At 48.3% G+C, this 17,648-nt stretch overlaps 1 protein-coding gene across 3 annotated transcripts in view; it reads left to right on the top strand.

Annotated features, from left to right (window-relative positions):
• Window positions 1-17,648, top strand: part of EPG5 (ectopic P-granules 5 autophagy tethering factor) — a 46,532-nt gene that overhangs the window by 27,236 nt on the left and 1,648 nt on the right. For all 3 annotated transcript variants that reach the window (XM_078862061.1, XM_078862060.1, XM_078862062.1), the window contains 17 exons: window positions 19-193; window positions 619-761; window positions 954-1,110; window positions 1,690-1,884; window positions 3,112-3,325; window positions 5,316-5,494; window positions 6,145-6,355; window positions 7,065-7,140; window positions 7,844-7,947; window positions 8,474-8,649; window positions 9,414-9,599; window positions 10,662-10,874; window positions 11,997-12,126; window positions 13,134-13,373; window positions 13,758-13,980; window positions 16,138-16,353; window positions 17,345-17,459. In XM_078862061.1, coding sequence (XP_078718187.1) covers window positions 19-193; window positions 619-761; window positions 954-1,110; window positions 1,690-1,884; window positions 3,112-3,325; window positions 5,316-5,494; window positions 6,145-6,355; window positions 7,065-7,140; window positions 7,844-7,947; window positions 8,474-8,649; window positions 9,414-9,599; window positions 10,662-10,874; window positions 11,997-12,126; window positions 13,134-13,373; window positions 13,758-13,980; window positions 16,138-16,353; window positions 17,345-17,459 — 2,953 coding nt within the window. The remainder of the gene's footprint in view (window positions 1-18; window positions 194-618; window positions 762-953; window positions 1,111-1,689; window positions 1,885-3,111; window positions 3,326-5,315; window positions 5,495-6,144; window positions 6,356-7,064; window positions 7,141-7,843; window positions 7,948-8,473; window positions 8,650-9,413; window positions 9,600-10,661; window positions 10,875-11,996; window positions 12,127-13,133; window positions 13,374-13,757; window positions 13,981-16,137; window positions 16,354-17,344; window positions 17,460-17,648) is intronic.

Genomic DNA, 17,648 nt, shown 5'->3' with positions numbered 1-17,648 from the left:
TTGTCTTTGTGTGTGCAGCCAAGCAACAGTGCGGGAGTGCAGGCAGGTGGCGCTGGACCAGGACCTGCTCGAGCTGCTGCCCGGGCTTTACTACAACGGGGAGGACCAGGAGGTGCTGCAGCTGGAGTGCAGGCCCGGCTACACCTCCTCCTCCACGCACTCCTGCACTGGGGCTGCCACCGTCACCATCAAGGTCTGCCTCCTCCCATGTTCATGTTACCAGTGTGAGCAATACTGGGGTGGGTGAGTGTGGTTGCTGGATTGTGCTTCTATCGGCAAACTCACCTCTCTTGTCATGTGCGTGTACCTCCATATTAGGTTTTCATCGGACCGCAAAATCCATTGATGTACTCTCATTTCCCCATGTATATGCTTCCCACCTTCATCACCGCCCATTTACCAGCTTTGTGAAGCATGGTCAAATAACTTCTATGACCTGCAGAGCATGGGTACGTCCTCATCCAGCATTGGATTTACAAAACTGACTGTTCTTGATATGCGTAGGCTTGACTTCTGCAGCAGCCTACTCATTATAGACATTCATTAGTGGATAGCAGCAGCAGCTCTGAGAGGGTTTATTCTGCTTCTCTCCGTGTGCCTCTCATCCACCGCGAGCAGTTCGAGCGCGCCTACATGAATGAGCGAATCAAGCAGCAGCTGCATGACACACGCGTGGAGGCCAAGCAGCTGCTGGCTGAGACGAGTCAGCTGCCACACCGCCGCGTTCCCGAGGCCGTCGTGCACACAGAGGAGCTGCTCACGTGAGGAATGCGCACCTGGGGTGGCCGTGTTACTACGGTTAACATCCTGGGTTTCATTTTGGGTTTTAGCCACCCGTTATTAACCCAGGTTCTCGAGTGCCGCTCGTTAATGGTCCCGGCCCAAGTCACTCGTGTCTTAGGTCGAGACCCATCGGTTTAATCGGGACTCGAACACTGAACTTCTCTCCACAGAGCCCTGATCAATGAGTACAAGGTGCAGCCCAAGGTGGGGATGCGGGAGACGGGGGTGGCGCTCTTCTACCTCATGGTGTCGTTTGTGAGCGAGGAGACGACGCGATACCCACCCAGCCGTCAGTTCCTTTCCTCCTGCCTCGAGGTCCTCGGACAGGTACAAAGCAACGCGACTCGATTTTGGACAGCATCTAAATATGACCTTGTCTCAAGACGCTGTGCAGAGACGGTGGTGGTCAGCCATGGGCTGAGTAAAAGAGGGAGGTAGGGAGTAGACCGCACAGTTGACTGGGGGAAGGGACTTCTAGATTTTTATGGCAGTAACTTATTGACTTAAATGTTGAGCATGAAATGCTCTCAGATCACATGCTGATCTTATTCATATTATTACTTTTAAATGCCTTATCTGGGGAGCAATTTGAAAATAGCCAAATAGGGATATTGTACCTGTCCGTGAACAAATAGGGACATAATTATTCAGTGATTAATTGAAACTTTCGATGGTCAACACTAATAACATGTTTTTATCATGGATTAAAATCAGTGCTTACATCCATGTATTCATGTTTTCGAAATCATTAAGGGAAATGTTGCAACCGCTGTAAATTATGAATGCCTATATCGATGGTGATAAACTGAAAAGTCATTCTGAACCGTGACAGCTGTCGGAATGTGGAGTGAGCGACGCCGTTACGTTCCTTGCGCCAAAGCTCACCGTTTGCTTGGTGGCCCACAGATGTTCATCTCTGGCGTGGAGACCGAGAGTGAACGGCTGCTGCAGACCGTGCTCAAGAATAGCTGCCTGTGCAGCCTCCTGTCGCCGCACTTCACACCCAACGCCGCCCCGCGCGCCTTCGTCGGGATGTACGGCCTCGTGGCCGCCACTCTGAGCACCGACACCAGTGACACGGTCTTCATGCTTCTCACTAAGGTGTGCGTGGGGCCGTACAAAACCGTGAGGGTCACTGCCACCGTCACTTTGTGGGATGGTCTCTGCTGGCGCTTCTGGTTGTCAGTAGTTCCAGCTGAGGCACCTGAAATTGCATACACACTAGACTTAAAATACAGAAAAAATTTTATTTTACCAAGTAAGGCCCACTGAGCCATATAGCTCTTATCAGAAGCGACCTGGCCACAAATGAAAGCTCAAAAAAGTGGCTTATCATGTGGACATTTTTAGCAGTCAAATACTCTAAACGCAATGTTTATAAATATAGAGGGAAAACCGAATGACCCGGAGAAACATCCATGTGACCAAAGGGAGAACATGCAACCTCCTAATATTACGGCATCCGGGTCAGGATGGAACCCATGACCGACTGCACTCCAGGCGAAGTAGTTAACATATCTCGACCGTGGCACCCTATTGGATAGCCAAGGTGGCTAAGTTGACTAATATCACTTCAGAACAATAAGCTGGCACAGATTAGGTCCTGGAATTGAATCTGGGTTCCAGACATTTGTGATTAAACTCACTACTCGGTGGTCTCACTTTAATGCAAAAAATGCATTAAATTAGGTTTTTCACCTATATTGGATAAATCCCAACACGTATGGCTGAATTTTATGTTTGGTTCCGATTTCCAAATTGATGAACATCTCTACATAGGAGGATGTGAGATGCTACAGCGTCACCTGCCTGAGGCCCTTCTCTTAACATGGGCTGCTTTTACAAAATTTCCTGTGACAGTTCCAAATGGAAAGATCTTTAGTTTATAACAGCGTGATTATGGTAGAGCAAGCAAAAAGTAGTTCTGTGCACAGATTCAATGCATCTAGTCCTAGCATTTCTACCATTCATATTCTTAGGTTTTTTTCGGTAAAGTCACGTAGGTAAAAAATTTTAATTAATAAAAGTAAAATAAAATAAAAATCACGACGTTTCGGAGACAACACAAGCTTCCGTCTTCAGGTGGAACCGTCACAGCACGATAGCTGTATCAAGTAATTGAAATTTTTTACCTACGTGACTTTACCGAAAAAACCTAAGAATATGTATCCTTGCAGTCACGAAAGCTTCAAATCTAGAATTTCCACCATTGTTTAATGTCAACTGATGCGTGGCCCTCCAAGGATACTTAAAAATCCTTTTCCACTCCCGGATATGGAAAAATCCCCGGCGTGGAAGACTCCGAGCCCTTGTCTGTCTTCTTCCCAGTTTGACGTCTCGCAGTGGCTGAGTGTCGCCCGCCCTCCCCTGCCGTGGCGGGGCGAGCTGCTGGCAGGTGTGTGCGCGGCGCTGTGCACGTGCGGCGCCCAGCCCTCGGCGGAGATGGTGGCGTCGTCCGGGCTGCTCCGCTCACACTGGCGCAAGCTGCTGGCGCACCACTTCCCCGACCACTATGGCGAGACTCTGCGGATGCTCGTCGATGGTGAGGGGGGGATCTTGGTGCTGCGTGAAGCTCACGTGCACGCACATGTGTTCCTTCCGTTGTGCCAAATGCTGCTGCTCTGGATGACGTGTCGAGGCTTGACCACCTCGGATTCGCCGATGAAGAAGTCATTGTAACAACCGGTGGAAATTAACTGCACCTCCGATTTAGCACGGTTGGCTACTTATGGTGTGAAAGAAGTTTAACGTACATGCATACATGCAGGATGCAATCGGTGACTTAACAAAGAGAGATGCTAAGTTGGGCTCAAGATAAATATGAGTGAAAATTATATATTTTTTTAAATACAAATAATTAATTGTTGCAGGGGCAACTGGAAAACTGGCCGTTATGGGAAAAAAGGGGTCTCACACCCTGCAAACAAGCACTTGGCACGGTTATAATTACCCAGGTTATTTTAAAAGGGTGTAGAACGTGTGCAGTGCATTTATTTGTGCTTATGTATTATAAAAAAAAACATTGGCTCCAAGACACTAAGGCATTGAGTTGTTAAAACATTCGAAATGTTTAAAATATGAATGGCACAGCCCACACTAAAGTCTTAGCGCTGCTGCCTTTCAGTATGAAAAAATATCGCGGTCTCAATACCCGTGGAGATCTATTACCCCGTAATTAACGGTCCGCCGAAGTTGCGGTGTTTTCTCTCGAAGAGTTTGACGCCTTGTTCGAGCACAGGTGGTGGCAGGTGCACTTGAGTAAACAGCGAGGCGCTGCTTTTAGAAGAAACTCCCATTCGAACAGTAACAAAACGTTTCATTCACGCTCGTGTTACGCAACGGCGTTCTCAATGCTAGGGGTGGAACGATTCATCGCCGCCTCCTTTGCCACCGGGCCCCCCCCCCCTCCCTTTCGACGCCTTTCGACGATTAACTTTTATGCTTCGTGTTCTGCATTAAATTCAGAGTATACGTTCCTTTTTAAATCCTTTATATTAAGTTCACCTGCTTGCGCGCTTACGACCGTGCAAATCTTTCGGCCGTTTTTTAACCCACTTCCCGTGATCCAATCGAGCTGACATTTTGCACACAGACTCGTTGTGCGTGACAATTTATTTTCGTGAAAAAATGTTTCCAAAATTTTCCACTTTTTAGGAAAAAAAAAATTTCATATTTAATTTAAAATAATGATAAAAATGAAACTCTTACTCAAGAAAAACAGAAATGAATAATAAAATAAAACCGATGCCACGCATATAAAGGATTTATAGTGAAAAACTTTGTTTTTACAGGTACATTTTTTTTTTGTCTTTGTTTTAACCTCTGCTTTATATTTATTCTCATTTGTCATGTTTAGTTTGTGCGAGTATTTATTGCTTCATTAGCCTCAATGTAATTTGAGCTTATCAATTGCATATACATTTCTATGAATTAGATGTAATAATTTCTCATGTGCACAATTCATATTGTGTATCATAAACATCAACTTTCATGGATTAATCGATGTATCCTTGCATGCTCAGCATCTATCCCATGCCCCCCTTTGGTGGCAAGGGGTGCCTACTCAACACTGCTGCCTCTGTGAATTCGCAATTCAGCATTTGAGCATTCACTGACGTTAATAAACATCGCGAAACTAGTTTTTATTTGTTTTTATATTTGAGCAGGTATTGCCTACTAAGCTACATAGCTCTTTCTCAGAAGCGACCTGGCAACAAATGATAGCTCAACGAAGTGGCTTATCACGTGGAAATTTATTGCAGCCAAATACTCTATCACACATATTAAAAAAATGTGGATGGAAAAACCGTAGGACCCTGAGAAAAATCCTCGCAACCATTGGGAGAACATGCAAACTCCAAATATACAGATATCAGGGTCGGGATCGAACCCATGTTCTTCTGTACACCACGTGAGGTAGTTAACATCTCGCCTCCGTGACGCCCCACGATGGTGTCGACCATTCACCCAGTGGAGGGACGGTCGGGAAGGGACACGGTATTAATTGAAGATGCCTGGGTTGCGTCGCGTAGGATCGGACGAGCAGAAGCTGAGCCCGGAGGTTTGGAGCGACGTGCTGCTCACTCTGGGCTGCACGGAGGCCGGCCCGAACGAAGCCTGGACAGCACCAGCCGCCACCATCACCACTGCGACCGCTGCCGCTGCTATCACCATTGAGTCGGACCGCGCGGGGTTGCTGTCCGACGTGCAGGTGATGTGGCACCATCTCCCAGGATTGCGATGACCGATGCGCGATGACTTTCCGCATCATTAGAATGCAACTGCTAGGGTCCTGACCCAAGCTCCTTGTCCAGAACATATCTCCCCTCTTCTTGCACACATCTTTTTTTGTGTGTAAAGTATCTTGAGTTGCCTTTAGACGCGATACACAATGGAGATAAGTTGTTGATGTTAATCTGGTGTTACAATTACTTCCTTTTCACTCCGCTGCAGTCAAATCTCGACGTTGGTATTTTAGCGTTACCACTCCTCGCCTGCGCAGCTGTTGCAGTTTCCTAACCAAGGTTGAGTTAAAACTACGAATAATTACAAATTCTCCCAGGTAAGGCCCACTTGAGCTATATAACTCTTCTTCAGAAGCGACCTGGCCACAAGTGATAGCCCAACCAAAGTGGCTTATCACGTGGAAATTTAAAGCAGCCAAATACTCCAAACACACGTTGATTCTAAATGTGGAGGGAAAAACGGGAGGACCTGGAGGAAAAATCCACACGACCACGGGGAGAGAACATGCAAACTCTAAATATACAGGAGAGGTAGTTAATATCTCGCCACCGAGTTCCGACCACGATAGCCCTGAACGTGCGGCCGTGTGCTCGGTCTGTCGCCCGCACGCCGCAGGTGCGGGAGACGATGGAGTGGCTTGCGCGGCAGCTGCTGGCACTGCGCCTCTTGCGCCAGGGCCGCCGCAGCTTCGGCCTCTACTCCGCATGGCGCCCGTACGTTCCGGCCATTGCCTCGCTCTGCGGGTTCCTGGGCCGGAACCTCCTCCGAGCCGAGAGGGCGCGGCTGGTGCGGAACGGCAAGGCCGGCACGCCCGATGCGGAGGCCGGTAAGGGGTGGTGCTAGCGGCGGCGCTGCAGGGGAGCAGGATGAGCTATTGAGCCCCCCGCAATCTGACAGACTGAGTGTGTGTGTAGGGGTGGAGGTTAGGTGTATATACAATCCAATGAAACCCAACTAAAAATCCTTGTGGGCGATGATAGAGTTGGTGGGCCAAGACATAAGTCCAATTTGCTTAATGTTAACATAAGCAACAAAGTATTTTCTGTTAATAAGAAATCCTCAATCGAAAACGTGTCCCATGTGTACCGAGTGATTCTTAGACACTGACAAACACAGCTTAAGAGTACACAAAGAAGCGTGGAGATGTTTCATCCTCCATGGGGGGCTGTAGCTAAATTAAACCAACAGGACCCTAGTGCGGCCGCTAGAAATGTCGGTATAAACGCGCTGCCCCGTTGCTGCTCAGCTTTGGGCCTGGCCGCTCCGATCGGTGTTGATCAGTTGAGCCGACCCCCCCCACCCCCCTAACAAATGGAGCTGTCCCACTGTGAGCTGTCACAATACCGAGTGTTAAAACAGATAAATCAACAACTTCAAGCAGTTAAGAAAAGTTAAAATTACGTGTGCAACAAAAGAAGCAGCAATGTGGCTCATGTAGCAGTTAAGTTGTACGTTTAATGAACTTACATCCTACTCCAGTGGTCTTTAAGTAAACAAGGAAATAATACACAGAAACATGTTGTGCTCTCGTGCAGCTGTTCAGTCGATTTATTCGCTGTTGACTGATCTCTTCAAACCATGGATCCTGTACTTGGAAACAGGCGACAAAAGGTGAGGCATTCTCTTTGTGATGTTCTCTTAAATTCTCTAAAGTAGTATTTTCTTCATTTGGCATATTTCTCTCTCTGGGGCATAAACAAAAACAATGTATGGCTGCCATGTGATGAATATCTCTATCGAGTTAAGCACCCCAAGTAAAAATATTATAGAAATGTGAAGGAACCTCAGAAGTAGTTCTATGATAACACCTTCCAGAGGCTGTTCTCTAATGTGGAGTGGTATTACACTACTTTCCAAAATGACAACTTAAAAAGAAATTCACTGTGGTGCACTGACTAACACACTCTACGATATACCCGATGACCTGCATTCCACTCCTGGCTCTGACTAACATCAGTGGCAAGTAATATTTGAAATGGTCCTGGGTGCTCTCTCAACAATCGTCATTGAATAACATGGAGAAGTATGGCCAAATGACCGACGTGGCATGGGGGAGGCCTTCATCTGGCAGTGGATTGGTAGAGAGGCTGAACTCTTGGTGGACTTGCACGCCCGTCGTGCGGCATGTGACTAAGAGCCCTGGTTTTGTTTGTGTGACTGCGAGCCCTGGTTTTGTGCGTGTGGCTCAAGATCCCTGGATTCGTGCATGTGGTTCAGAGCCCTGGTTTTGTTTTGTGAGTGTGGCTCAGCCCCAGTTTTTTGTGTGCGACTCGGAGCCTCGGTCTTGAGATGATGCACCTCTCTCGTTCCGCAGTTGCCCACGGAGTTCTCCGTGGCTCGACGTTGACTCCGCTCTCGCCTGCACCATGGTCCACCTCTTCTGCGACTGCGTGCGTGCGCTGCACGAGCTCTTTGGCGGTACGTACGTATGTATGTTGAACTTCTTTCTCATAGTACGTAGCCAGCCATGCTAATCGGAGGTGCGGGGGACAGACAACAAATTAAATGCAGAAAGCAGTTCTAAAGAAATTAGTTTTCAATCTAGATTTTTTAAAATTGGTGCTGCGTGTGCCTCCCAGGTTTATTCTATTAAAATAATCGAGTCAATGAGTGGAGCGGTGGTGCAGTGGTTAGCACACTGGGCTGTAAATCGTGAGTTTGATCATTTCTGACCACGGCTAACACCAGTGGTGGGTGATATCTGGAGCGCTATTGGGCCTCTCCCTTCACCAACACTCACTCGCCTGCCTGTTGAAGTGCGCGTAAACAACCACCTTGTCCGACCTAACACGAGCGGCTTTCGTCCAGCAGCGGATTGACACATGTCTATAAAGTTAGTGTTATCATTATACATTCATGCAACTTCATTTAACGCCATCATCATTTCATTGATGTTATCAAAGCAAGCATTTTCCTAATTCGTATCTCCATGCCCATCCTATAGATATGCTGCCATTTGGAGGCAAGGGCAGCCTCTGGCTGCACTGGCAGCACTACTGCAGCACCATGGCACAGCCCGGCATCCCCGATCACGTGCTGGCTGTCTACCACTCCGAGTTTTCTGCGCTGCCCTGGGCTCACTTCCAGCCGGACATTCAGGCCATGCAGGCCTTCTTCAAGGTGAGCCATCGCATCGGTCCCGAGAGCCGCGCCTTTGCACCTATTTAATCCCCTTCTGTCAGCTGTCGGCAGGAGGTCGAGGATAAGGCTGGATGGAATTTCTTCACTCTTTCTGGTCTCTGGCTACGGCAATTGCTTCCTGCATTCCCAGTGCGTTTGTATATATGTTGTTGTTGAACTTCTTTCGCACCGTACGTAGCTTACCGTGCTAATTGGAGGTGCAGGGTAAGTACAACAAACTAGACACGAAAAGCAGTTCTAAAGAAACAAACGGTGTTCATGTACCTCCCGTACTTTAACGCTGTTTGTTTGCTCCGTATAGGCAAACGCATTTGAAAGCAGCAATAAATGAATTTCTTATGCCCATGAAAGCCTCCCTAATTACTTTGGGATGTATGGCCATTTACATACACAATTCAAAACGTGTGTCATGAAAGCAATGATCTGTTTTAATGTAATAACTGACGCACTATTACAGGAACAGTGTATATCCTACTTACGGCATGATGTTATCGTTTTTCACCTAAAGCTGGGAGAGCTATGTATTCTTCACCTCGGTTATATGTTTTTCATTGTCATCGCAAAACCCAGAATACCGTGCTGTGCATCACACGCACCCACGCTGTCTTGGTTTGTGTGATGTCGCGGATGATCGTGTAAGCATTTGGTTCACCGGTTCTCGTCAGTCGTGTCACTACCGGATTGCTGTTGTTGAGCCGAATTTCGCGCGACACAATCGTCGCTCCACGCGTGTCGCTCCGCAGGTGGAGTGCGGGGGGCAGGCGAGCTGCTTCCGCTTCCTGGGCTCGGCGCTGTGCCAGGTGAACTGGCTCGAAGTGCTGGCTGGCGCCTGGGGCCCCTTCCCGAGCGGAGAGACGTGCGCCATGCTGACGTACCTCCTGTACACGCTGGCCGCGCTCGCAAGAGAGAGCAGCTTCCTCGACGCACCCGTAAGCTTGGCATCTGCTGCTGGCTCCGCTATCGCACGGGCACAGTTACACACGGGGAGAAAGGAGACGGTTACACACAAGGTAAGGAGAAGTGGCCTCGTGGCGCTCCAGTCAGAGCCCTGAACCAGCACTTGATGAGAGCCTGAGTTTCAACCTTGCTGTGATTCAACTGGGGTCTCAAGTTTTTAAAGTTTACGTTGACAGCCCAGTCAACCAATGACTGCATCACATTTGGTTTTCCACGTAACTTGAATTGTTCCAGCGACCCATGCAGACACAGATAGTTAACCTCGAGTCCCGGCACCAAGTCGAGAAAACACGATAGAAGAAAAAGCAGCCAGCCCGGGGCCACTATCTTAACACCCCACCCAACCACCACCACTGACAGTCACCAACCACATATCTACACCGCAGAGGTCGCAAACGGGTTTTGATTCCTTACCCGTACCCGGCCGCACCAGGGTCGCAAACGGGTACCCGTACCCTACCCGATACCCGGCTACCCGTACCCGGCCGGGTATCGGGTAGGGTACGGGTACGGGTACCCGATTGCGACCTCTGGGATGAAGCCATGTTGCAGGCGCGGGTGGGTTGATTCTAGGAACTTGAATTGTGAGAAGAGACAAGACGTTGGGAAATGAGTGACAAATGGTTACTCACCAGTGACTCACGGCCTACCCGTACCCATACCCGGCTGCACCAGGGTCGCAAACGGGTACCCGTACCCGGGTATCGGGTAGGGTACGGGTATCGGGTACCCGATTGCGAACTCTGCTACACCGCCACATCAAACGTAGCGATGAGAAAGCGCCATGAGAGTCCACGCAACAAGATGCCTTGCGGCAGCCAGGCCCCAGAAGAGTACCCGACAAGTTGAACATCACAATGCGACGATGCGTACACAACTATAATTCAACAAACACCACCCGGCGACTATTTTGAGCCGCGTCCTCCGATTAGCATCTCCGATCAGCACGGTTGGCTACGTACAGTGCTAAAGAAGTTCAACATACACACAAACCGGTGGCCCCCCGCTAACCCCACCGCCCCCGCACCCCGCAGGATGGCCCCCTGCCGATTCTAATGGCGCAGGCAGCCGCCTTCCCCTGGCAGCTGGTGGATCCCGCCGCATACGAGTCGGTGGCCAAGTACGTGGGCGAACACTTCCAGGCATCGCTGGTGCTGGGCGCGCCCGGGGACGCCGCCTCGCGCCTCCTGCCCGTGCTCAAGGCGGCCGCCGGGCTCACGCCGGGAACTTGCGCTGGCCCACACCCCGTAGGTGCCGGCGTGCGGCCGCAACAGATGTGTCGTCTCCCCCCTGCCCCCCCCCCCGTTCATTCGATCGTTCATGTGATTATATGTTCATTGTGGCTTAAACAGCATGTTAAATATGAAAAGCTATCAATTCTTGAATCGAATTGTGGCCCTGAATTATTAAACAAAAATCATTAAATTGCTGAGTGTTTGCCCACAAGAAGTGTGAGAGAACTTACTGAGGAACTCTACTAAAATTATGCACGGATATTTCAGGAACCTACTTGCTGTACTCCATCTGGCAAATCAGTAACTGAGAGGCACAACTCTGTCTGTAAAGCATCACATTTGTCGAATAATTTTGTTTTTCTTTTTTAATTCGTACAAACATAAATTATCGTCAGCCATTCTCTCGCTCGATTGTTGGATGAAAGAGCTTCTCTGTGCCACTTGTTCACAACCCCCACCTCTGTACCCACCATGCATGCCTTTTGTGTCACTGCATCCCACGTTGTCAGCCTCTAATTTAAATCTTAAAGACATCCTGACCTTGCCTACCTTCAATGCTCTGGTCCGGAAGCTATTTGAATGTAGATGTCACGGTAATATCCAACACGAGTCTGCAGACACCCTGTAAAAAAAATTTCCCCTTGTGGTGTCATTCATTTAATCTATTCACTTCACCTTCTGTAAATGACCACTCTTTGCAATCCAGTGACTGGAATGATTGTTGTCATTGTATTGGCATGTGTATGTGTTCTTATGATTTTGTAATTTATAATGAACATCTTTCATTACCTCCTTGTTCCTTTCCCCTATATTTATGGTAACTTTAAATACCTTGCTTGCTTGCTTTCGTTATATCTTCGCTTTAATTGTATGGTCAACTTGACGGGGTCGACTTTGTAAAATTTCCCAAGTAGACTAAATGTATTCCCCGGTCAAACAAAGTCTCTTACTCTGACGTCAACCTTCTCGTCGTCACGCCGCTAACTTCCTCCCTGTACGGTAACACGGCTCTTTTGTTCTACAGTTGACCTTTAAACAAAACATGTTATTCACATGAACCAAATTGGACCCAGTGTTATTTTGCTAACGAGGTCGCTGACCTTTTTTTGCCGTGTGGCCACGTGGTTCCTGTAGGACGCGTTGCCCAAGTGCCGGGCGTACGTGAAGCTGCTGGTGGGGCTGCTCTCCAAGGAGATCGCTCACCCCAATGCCGCCGCCACCCTCACCGGCCTGCTGGAGGACGTCCAGAACTTCGCTCCACCAGGTAATGAGTTGGCCGGGAACCTGACCTAACAGGGCCGTACAACTCGCGTTTTGTTTAATTATATTTAGTTTATTCACGTTTTTTATAAGGCGCAGCGGACCCAGCAAAGGGCTTCGTGATTGTTGTTGTTTCGCCGATGGCTCAAGAACGAAAACAAGTGCAAGGATAAGCAATCTCCAACTGCGTTGCTTCATTGTGCATCACTGCATTGTAAGAGTAGGAGTTGGTTTTAGTCAATGAATTGTAAGTCGTTACTTCCCGATCTAATTTGTCAATGGACAGCTTTTACACTCGCTGATTGTAAGTTAAACTCTTAGTTATTTCTTGAAGAATTTTTACTATTCCGCTTCTAGCTCAAGAACCAAAGTAGTACAAGGATGAGCAATTCACCATAAACTGTGCAAAAAGTATCCCCTTTGCAAATGCAATTTGGCTTTTGTAAGAGAGTGTGACCTGACCTGCAGAGCAAGCAATAATGTGTAATGGAAAGAGCTTACAGATTGGCAACCACCACCTCACTGGCACATGGACATACACACAGAGATATACAAACACAGAGGCGCATACACAGATACACACAAACTCACCTGGTTCAGATGTAACTGGCGATTAATGCTAGCCATGTGTGAGAACTTAACTCAGGTTGCACGAACCATTGCACTCCCGCTCGCCCCACAATCACAAAAAATCCCACATTTCGCCTTCACAGAATATTAGGGTCAGAGCCGTTGGCGAGCACCTATGAAGGCCAACACGGCATGCAAGGGGTTGGTGTGGCTGGCACCACGCCTGGCTACCTCATATATTCCCTCGACCTAGAGTAGGCCAATGACCAGTGCAAATATTGAGCACTGATCTTGGCCATAAGTTGGAATTGAACTCGAGTTGTCAGGTTCGTAGCACAGTTACGCTAACCACTGTGCTTCCGCTCGCCCCACAAGCGCACAGCCACCACGCCCGGTGCTAACACCTGCGCCTTCTGGTTGGCCGCACTTCTTGGCTGGCAGGCTTGGACGTGCAGACCCTGTATACCATCCACACAGAACTGGTGGTGGAGCTGCTGGTTTTGCTGAACCAGGGCAGCCTAGAGAAGTCGGCGCCCCTCGTGAGCGGCCTGACCGCGTGGCTCGATGGGCACCCACACAGCCCACTCGTGCTGCCCGTACTCACTGCTGCTTGTCGCAGCCTGGCGTCCGTGCGGCACATGGCCGAGCTCGTTGAGACCAGCATCGCTGCACACTTTGCAGGTACCCACCCCACTGTGGCTTGAACCTAAGTGTGGTTGTAATTGTCACCATTGTCGTTGCAGTCATCATCGTTGTCACCTTCGCCACTACCAACATCACCACCATTGATCGTTCATTCGTTATCGCAACATCATCACTGCTGCCACCGTTATTATCTATTCATCATTATTTCACCTACTGCACATTGGTGAAAAAGAACTTCATAGCTCATCGGATTCCTCCAGTCTAAATAAAGGTTCTGATTCTGATCTATCCATCAACATCATCGTCGTAATTTTTCTTTGCACAATTCACCAATTCCTCGGGCGTCCATATGGGGGGCCAGGGTGCTTCACCAACGAACTTTGCTCCATTGACAACATCCCCACCTCCGTGCTCCCACAGGCATCCAGGCGGCGCAGGGGAGCGAGGCTTGGGCGCCCGTACTCTCCGCCCTGCACATGCCCGAGCTGACGCTCAAGGCGTTTGTAGACGAGTGCATGTCGCTGGGTGCGTTCCTCACGCTGCACGCCCATCTTCTGCAGCTGCAGCACCGCAACGAGACGCTGGTTTACGAGATGCAGCTGCTGTTGCAGGTCGTGGGGTGGATCGCGCGCGCCGTGCCCAAGTAAGGGAGCCGGGCAGTGTCGTGACCTTGCTTGTGCGGCCCGCTTTCCTGCATGTTGTTGTGAAAATGTGTGGTGTCGCGGTGCCAAGATGTTATCTCCCTCACCTGGTATGCAGGAGGTTGTGGGTTTGATCCCGACCCTAACGTCTGTGTATTTGCAGTTTGCATGTTCTTCCCATGATCGAGTTAATTTTTCTCTAGGTCCTCCAGTTTTTCGCTCCACATTTATAAACATGCATTTAGAGTTTTTATTTGGCTGCTATAAATTTCTACGTGAGAAGCCACTTCTTTGAGCTATCATTTGTGGCCAGGTCACTTCTGTAAAAGAATGATGAAGTTTATTGGGCCTCACCTTGTAAAACTTAGTTGAGTAGTGTTTGAGTTTGTGAGGAAGACGCTTCGTCAGGACGCGCAATTAATGCTTTGGAACCTCTCCGTATTAGTCCATGGAGCCCAGCACGTACAGGGGAATGTGAAACCCATTACGATGGTATACGGCCTTGTAGCCGGCAGCCCAGATTTGAGATGTATATGTGAGTCTATTTACAGAGGCTATCGATCAACTCCTAAAATTGCCATGGATAGAAAAATCCTATTGACAGTACCATAAAATATCACCCTGCAGTTTTCAGTCAAAGTGGTGCCTCCATGCTCAGTCAATGTTGGGCAGAGCTCATTTGCATCTATTGGTGGCCCTGAGCCAGAGGAGTCACTTCCACAGTGCTATGGCAAGGACCAGTCAGACCTTCATGACAATGACTGTTGATGTTTCGCAAACTGGTGCTTGGTTTATTGGCCCTATGAGCTGGAATTTTAACTCGCAATCCCGCTAGTTGCGAGTTATATAACAGCGTTGTTGTTGTTGGGACCACCTAAAGTCTGACGCATAACGTCGGGGATACCATTACTATTTTGCACTATTCGTGCGTTGTTGGTATTTGTAAACGGCTGTGTAAATATGTACGAGGTTTGTTTAGATGCCTTGCTTGAATTCTTGAACGCATGCATTCTGTCCTGGCAGAATGCACGACCGTGAATAATGACACTTTGAAGTGCCCCATAAGGGCATGTCCGATGCACAAATTAAAGCCAAACATTGATTTTTAGCTGGGAATGCATCTGTGAGAACTCTGCAAGTCTGCCGTTTGACCTTGTGCAGTATCGTATTGGCTTCACATCACTGTGCAGACTCAATGTTGAAGCTTTCATTTCATGAAGCATTTATTTTATTTTTCGGCCTCATGCCGTGGAATTAATACATTTCAGTTGGCAGCATTCGCAGAGAGAAGTCCGCCACCTTGTCAGGGAATGACAGTCGGCTTCATCTCGCGAGACGAAAACGATTCCCTCTCACAGCAAGTAGTGCATCACCCCGGGTTAGAAAAAGGCTCGATGGTGAAGTCACACAAGTATCACTTTAAATGTCTTCTTTGAGGCGCCGTGGTGGCGGGATGTTGGAGCGTGTTTTTAATTACGCTGAGAGACAGGAGGAACGTGTGAAACGGAGGACATGCGCAAGTTGGAGACATCATATATTCGCTGTCAAGAAAATAAGTTTGTTTTGTTGGGACACCATGCTAGTAGGGATGATGGCCAATGGTCAAGACTAATGATGGAGTACCAGTGGTAGCAGGGAACATGCCCAGATGATGTTGATCTTGGAGGCGGAATGATGAAACCGGCTCGATTGCAGGAGCTAGGATTGTGATAAATGAAAACGAATTTGGGAAGCCTTAATCTAGCAATGGATGGATCATGATTGATAATGACAAACAACAATCTCCGTCATTTTAAGTATGTGAAATACAACTGCAGTTGGTGATTTTATTTGACAAATTATGAAGTAATAGAGCAAGTAATGTAAGTGTTCTATAGCTTTGTGTTAATATTTTATGTGGCAAGGGGCAAATCTTTTTTCCGTCTGTCTATGGTAGTAGTGGCATGAATTACTTAATTGATCCGTTCATTCATCTTTCCAACTGTCCATTTGTTCAAAAATCTATCCGTCCATTCATCCGTTCTCTCGTCTGTCTCTCCATCTGTGATTATCTGCCTGTTTTTCCATCTATCCTTTTCATCGTTGTTCATCCATCTATCCATTTGTCTATCCATTCAATCGTTTGTCCATCCTTACGTCTATTCGTCCACCTCTCCCAGGACTATGTCCCAAGAGCCCAAGCTGCTGCTGTGGTGGCACAAAGCGTTGGAACTGCTGCTTTTGCAGCTGCAGCACAACAAGAAGCTGCCGCTGGGAGAGATGGCTCGCGTCCTCCGAAGCCTTGTGTCTTCCCTAACCCAGCTGGCCGAGGAGCGAGTCATGTCGGGTCTGCTCGGGGTGCTGGGTCTGGGTCACAAGTCCCCGCTGTCGCCCAGGCACGTTCCGGGGTCATTCTCTGCTCAGTGCTGTTGATCAATCTTAGTCAAGTTGCCCAGAGCCCCCAGGGGTCTGGAGGCAAACTGTATTTTCCTGTAACGATGCTGCAAGTCTTGGCCCAGCGCATAGAGCACGATTGGTGAAGCAGTTTTTACTCTATGATTCCTCCTTTACCAGTGGCAAAATTTAATAGTGGGTTTTTACCCTTTCAACTGGTACAAAAACTGACACCTTTATACAAGGCATCATGTTTGCAATAACCACAACACGACTGCTTGTGTTGTGGTTATTGCAAACATGATGCCTTGTATAAAGGTGTCAGTTTTTGTACCAGTTGAAAGGGTAAAAACCTATTACTATTACTACAGTTTTTACTCATTCTGCAAAGACACAAAAAATCATGGTTTCCTCCTCCATGCCCTTAGGTACGTTGAACTTCCACATTCTTATGAAAATGGCACTATCCACAGAACAACACATATTCATACCCAGAGTAGTCTAAATTTTACCAACCTCGGAGGGATGCTTGGCCATGACGACCCATATCTTTGCAACCTAATGATACATCAAATTAGTTTTGCCAAGGAAAGATCTTTCCACTCATTGGTTGTCAGTTATGCTGCTCGAGGATTGATTTTCTTAAGAGGTTTGCAATTCCGCCTACAACTTGAGAAGAGAAAGTGGAAAATGAAGTCAATATTTTGAGAGAGGGTAACCTGCTCTGAACAGCAGACAAAACATGTTTAATAGACGTAACAGCTTGATGACCAACCTCTTACTGCCATCCGCGTCACAGTAGATATTTAGCAGGTAACAGAGAACACACAACAAGGCACGTTCGCATAAAGAAAAGTGAGAGAGTCGGAGAGGGGTTTGCACACCCATCTCCCACGAATCGCGGCTGTGCTAGCGGACAGCAGCTGCAGCGACACGGTGGCAAGGTATCTTTGGTAGCGCGGTGGTGAGCGCGCCAATTTTTTGTCGTTGCAGGTTCCGGCTGGCGGCACGGAGCATGGCCGTCTTCCTGCAGGCACAGCTCGTTGACGAGCACACCCTGCGTCTGCAACCAAGCTCCCTGCTGCAGCTGACCCCCCGCGCCGCACAGGTCCGCTCAAGCAGGCGTCTTTGAACTATGTTATCCACAATAACAGGGTTTTTTTGGGGTTAGATCACTTTAAATATGAATGTCGTTAAAGCTGCCACCACCCGACACACATTTAGTGAGGTTTGTCACGTACACAAAACGTGCCAATTTGTTACCAGTTCAGCACACCGGTGTGTTGTGGAGGGTAAA

This window comes from Lampetra fluviatilis, chromosome 13, assembly GCF_964198595.1.
Source record: "Lampetra fluviatilis chromosome 13, kcLamFluv1.1, whole genome shotgun sequence".
NCBI lineage: Eukaryota > Metazoa > Chordata > Hyperoartia > Petromyzontiformes > Petromyzontidae > Lampetra > Lampetra fluviatilis.
Note: the sequence above shows the minus strand (reverse complement) of the source record. Positions and strands in the feature narration are given on the sequence as shown.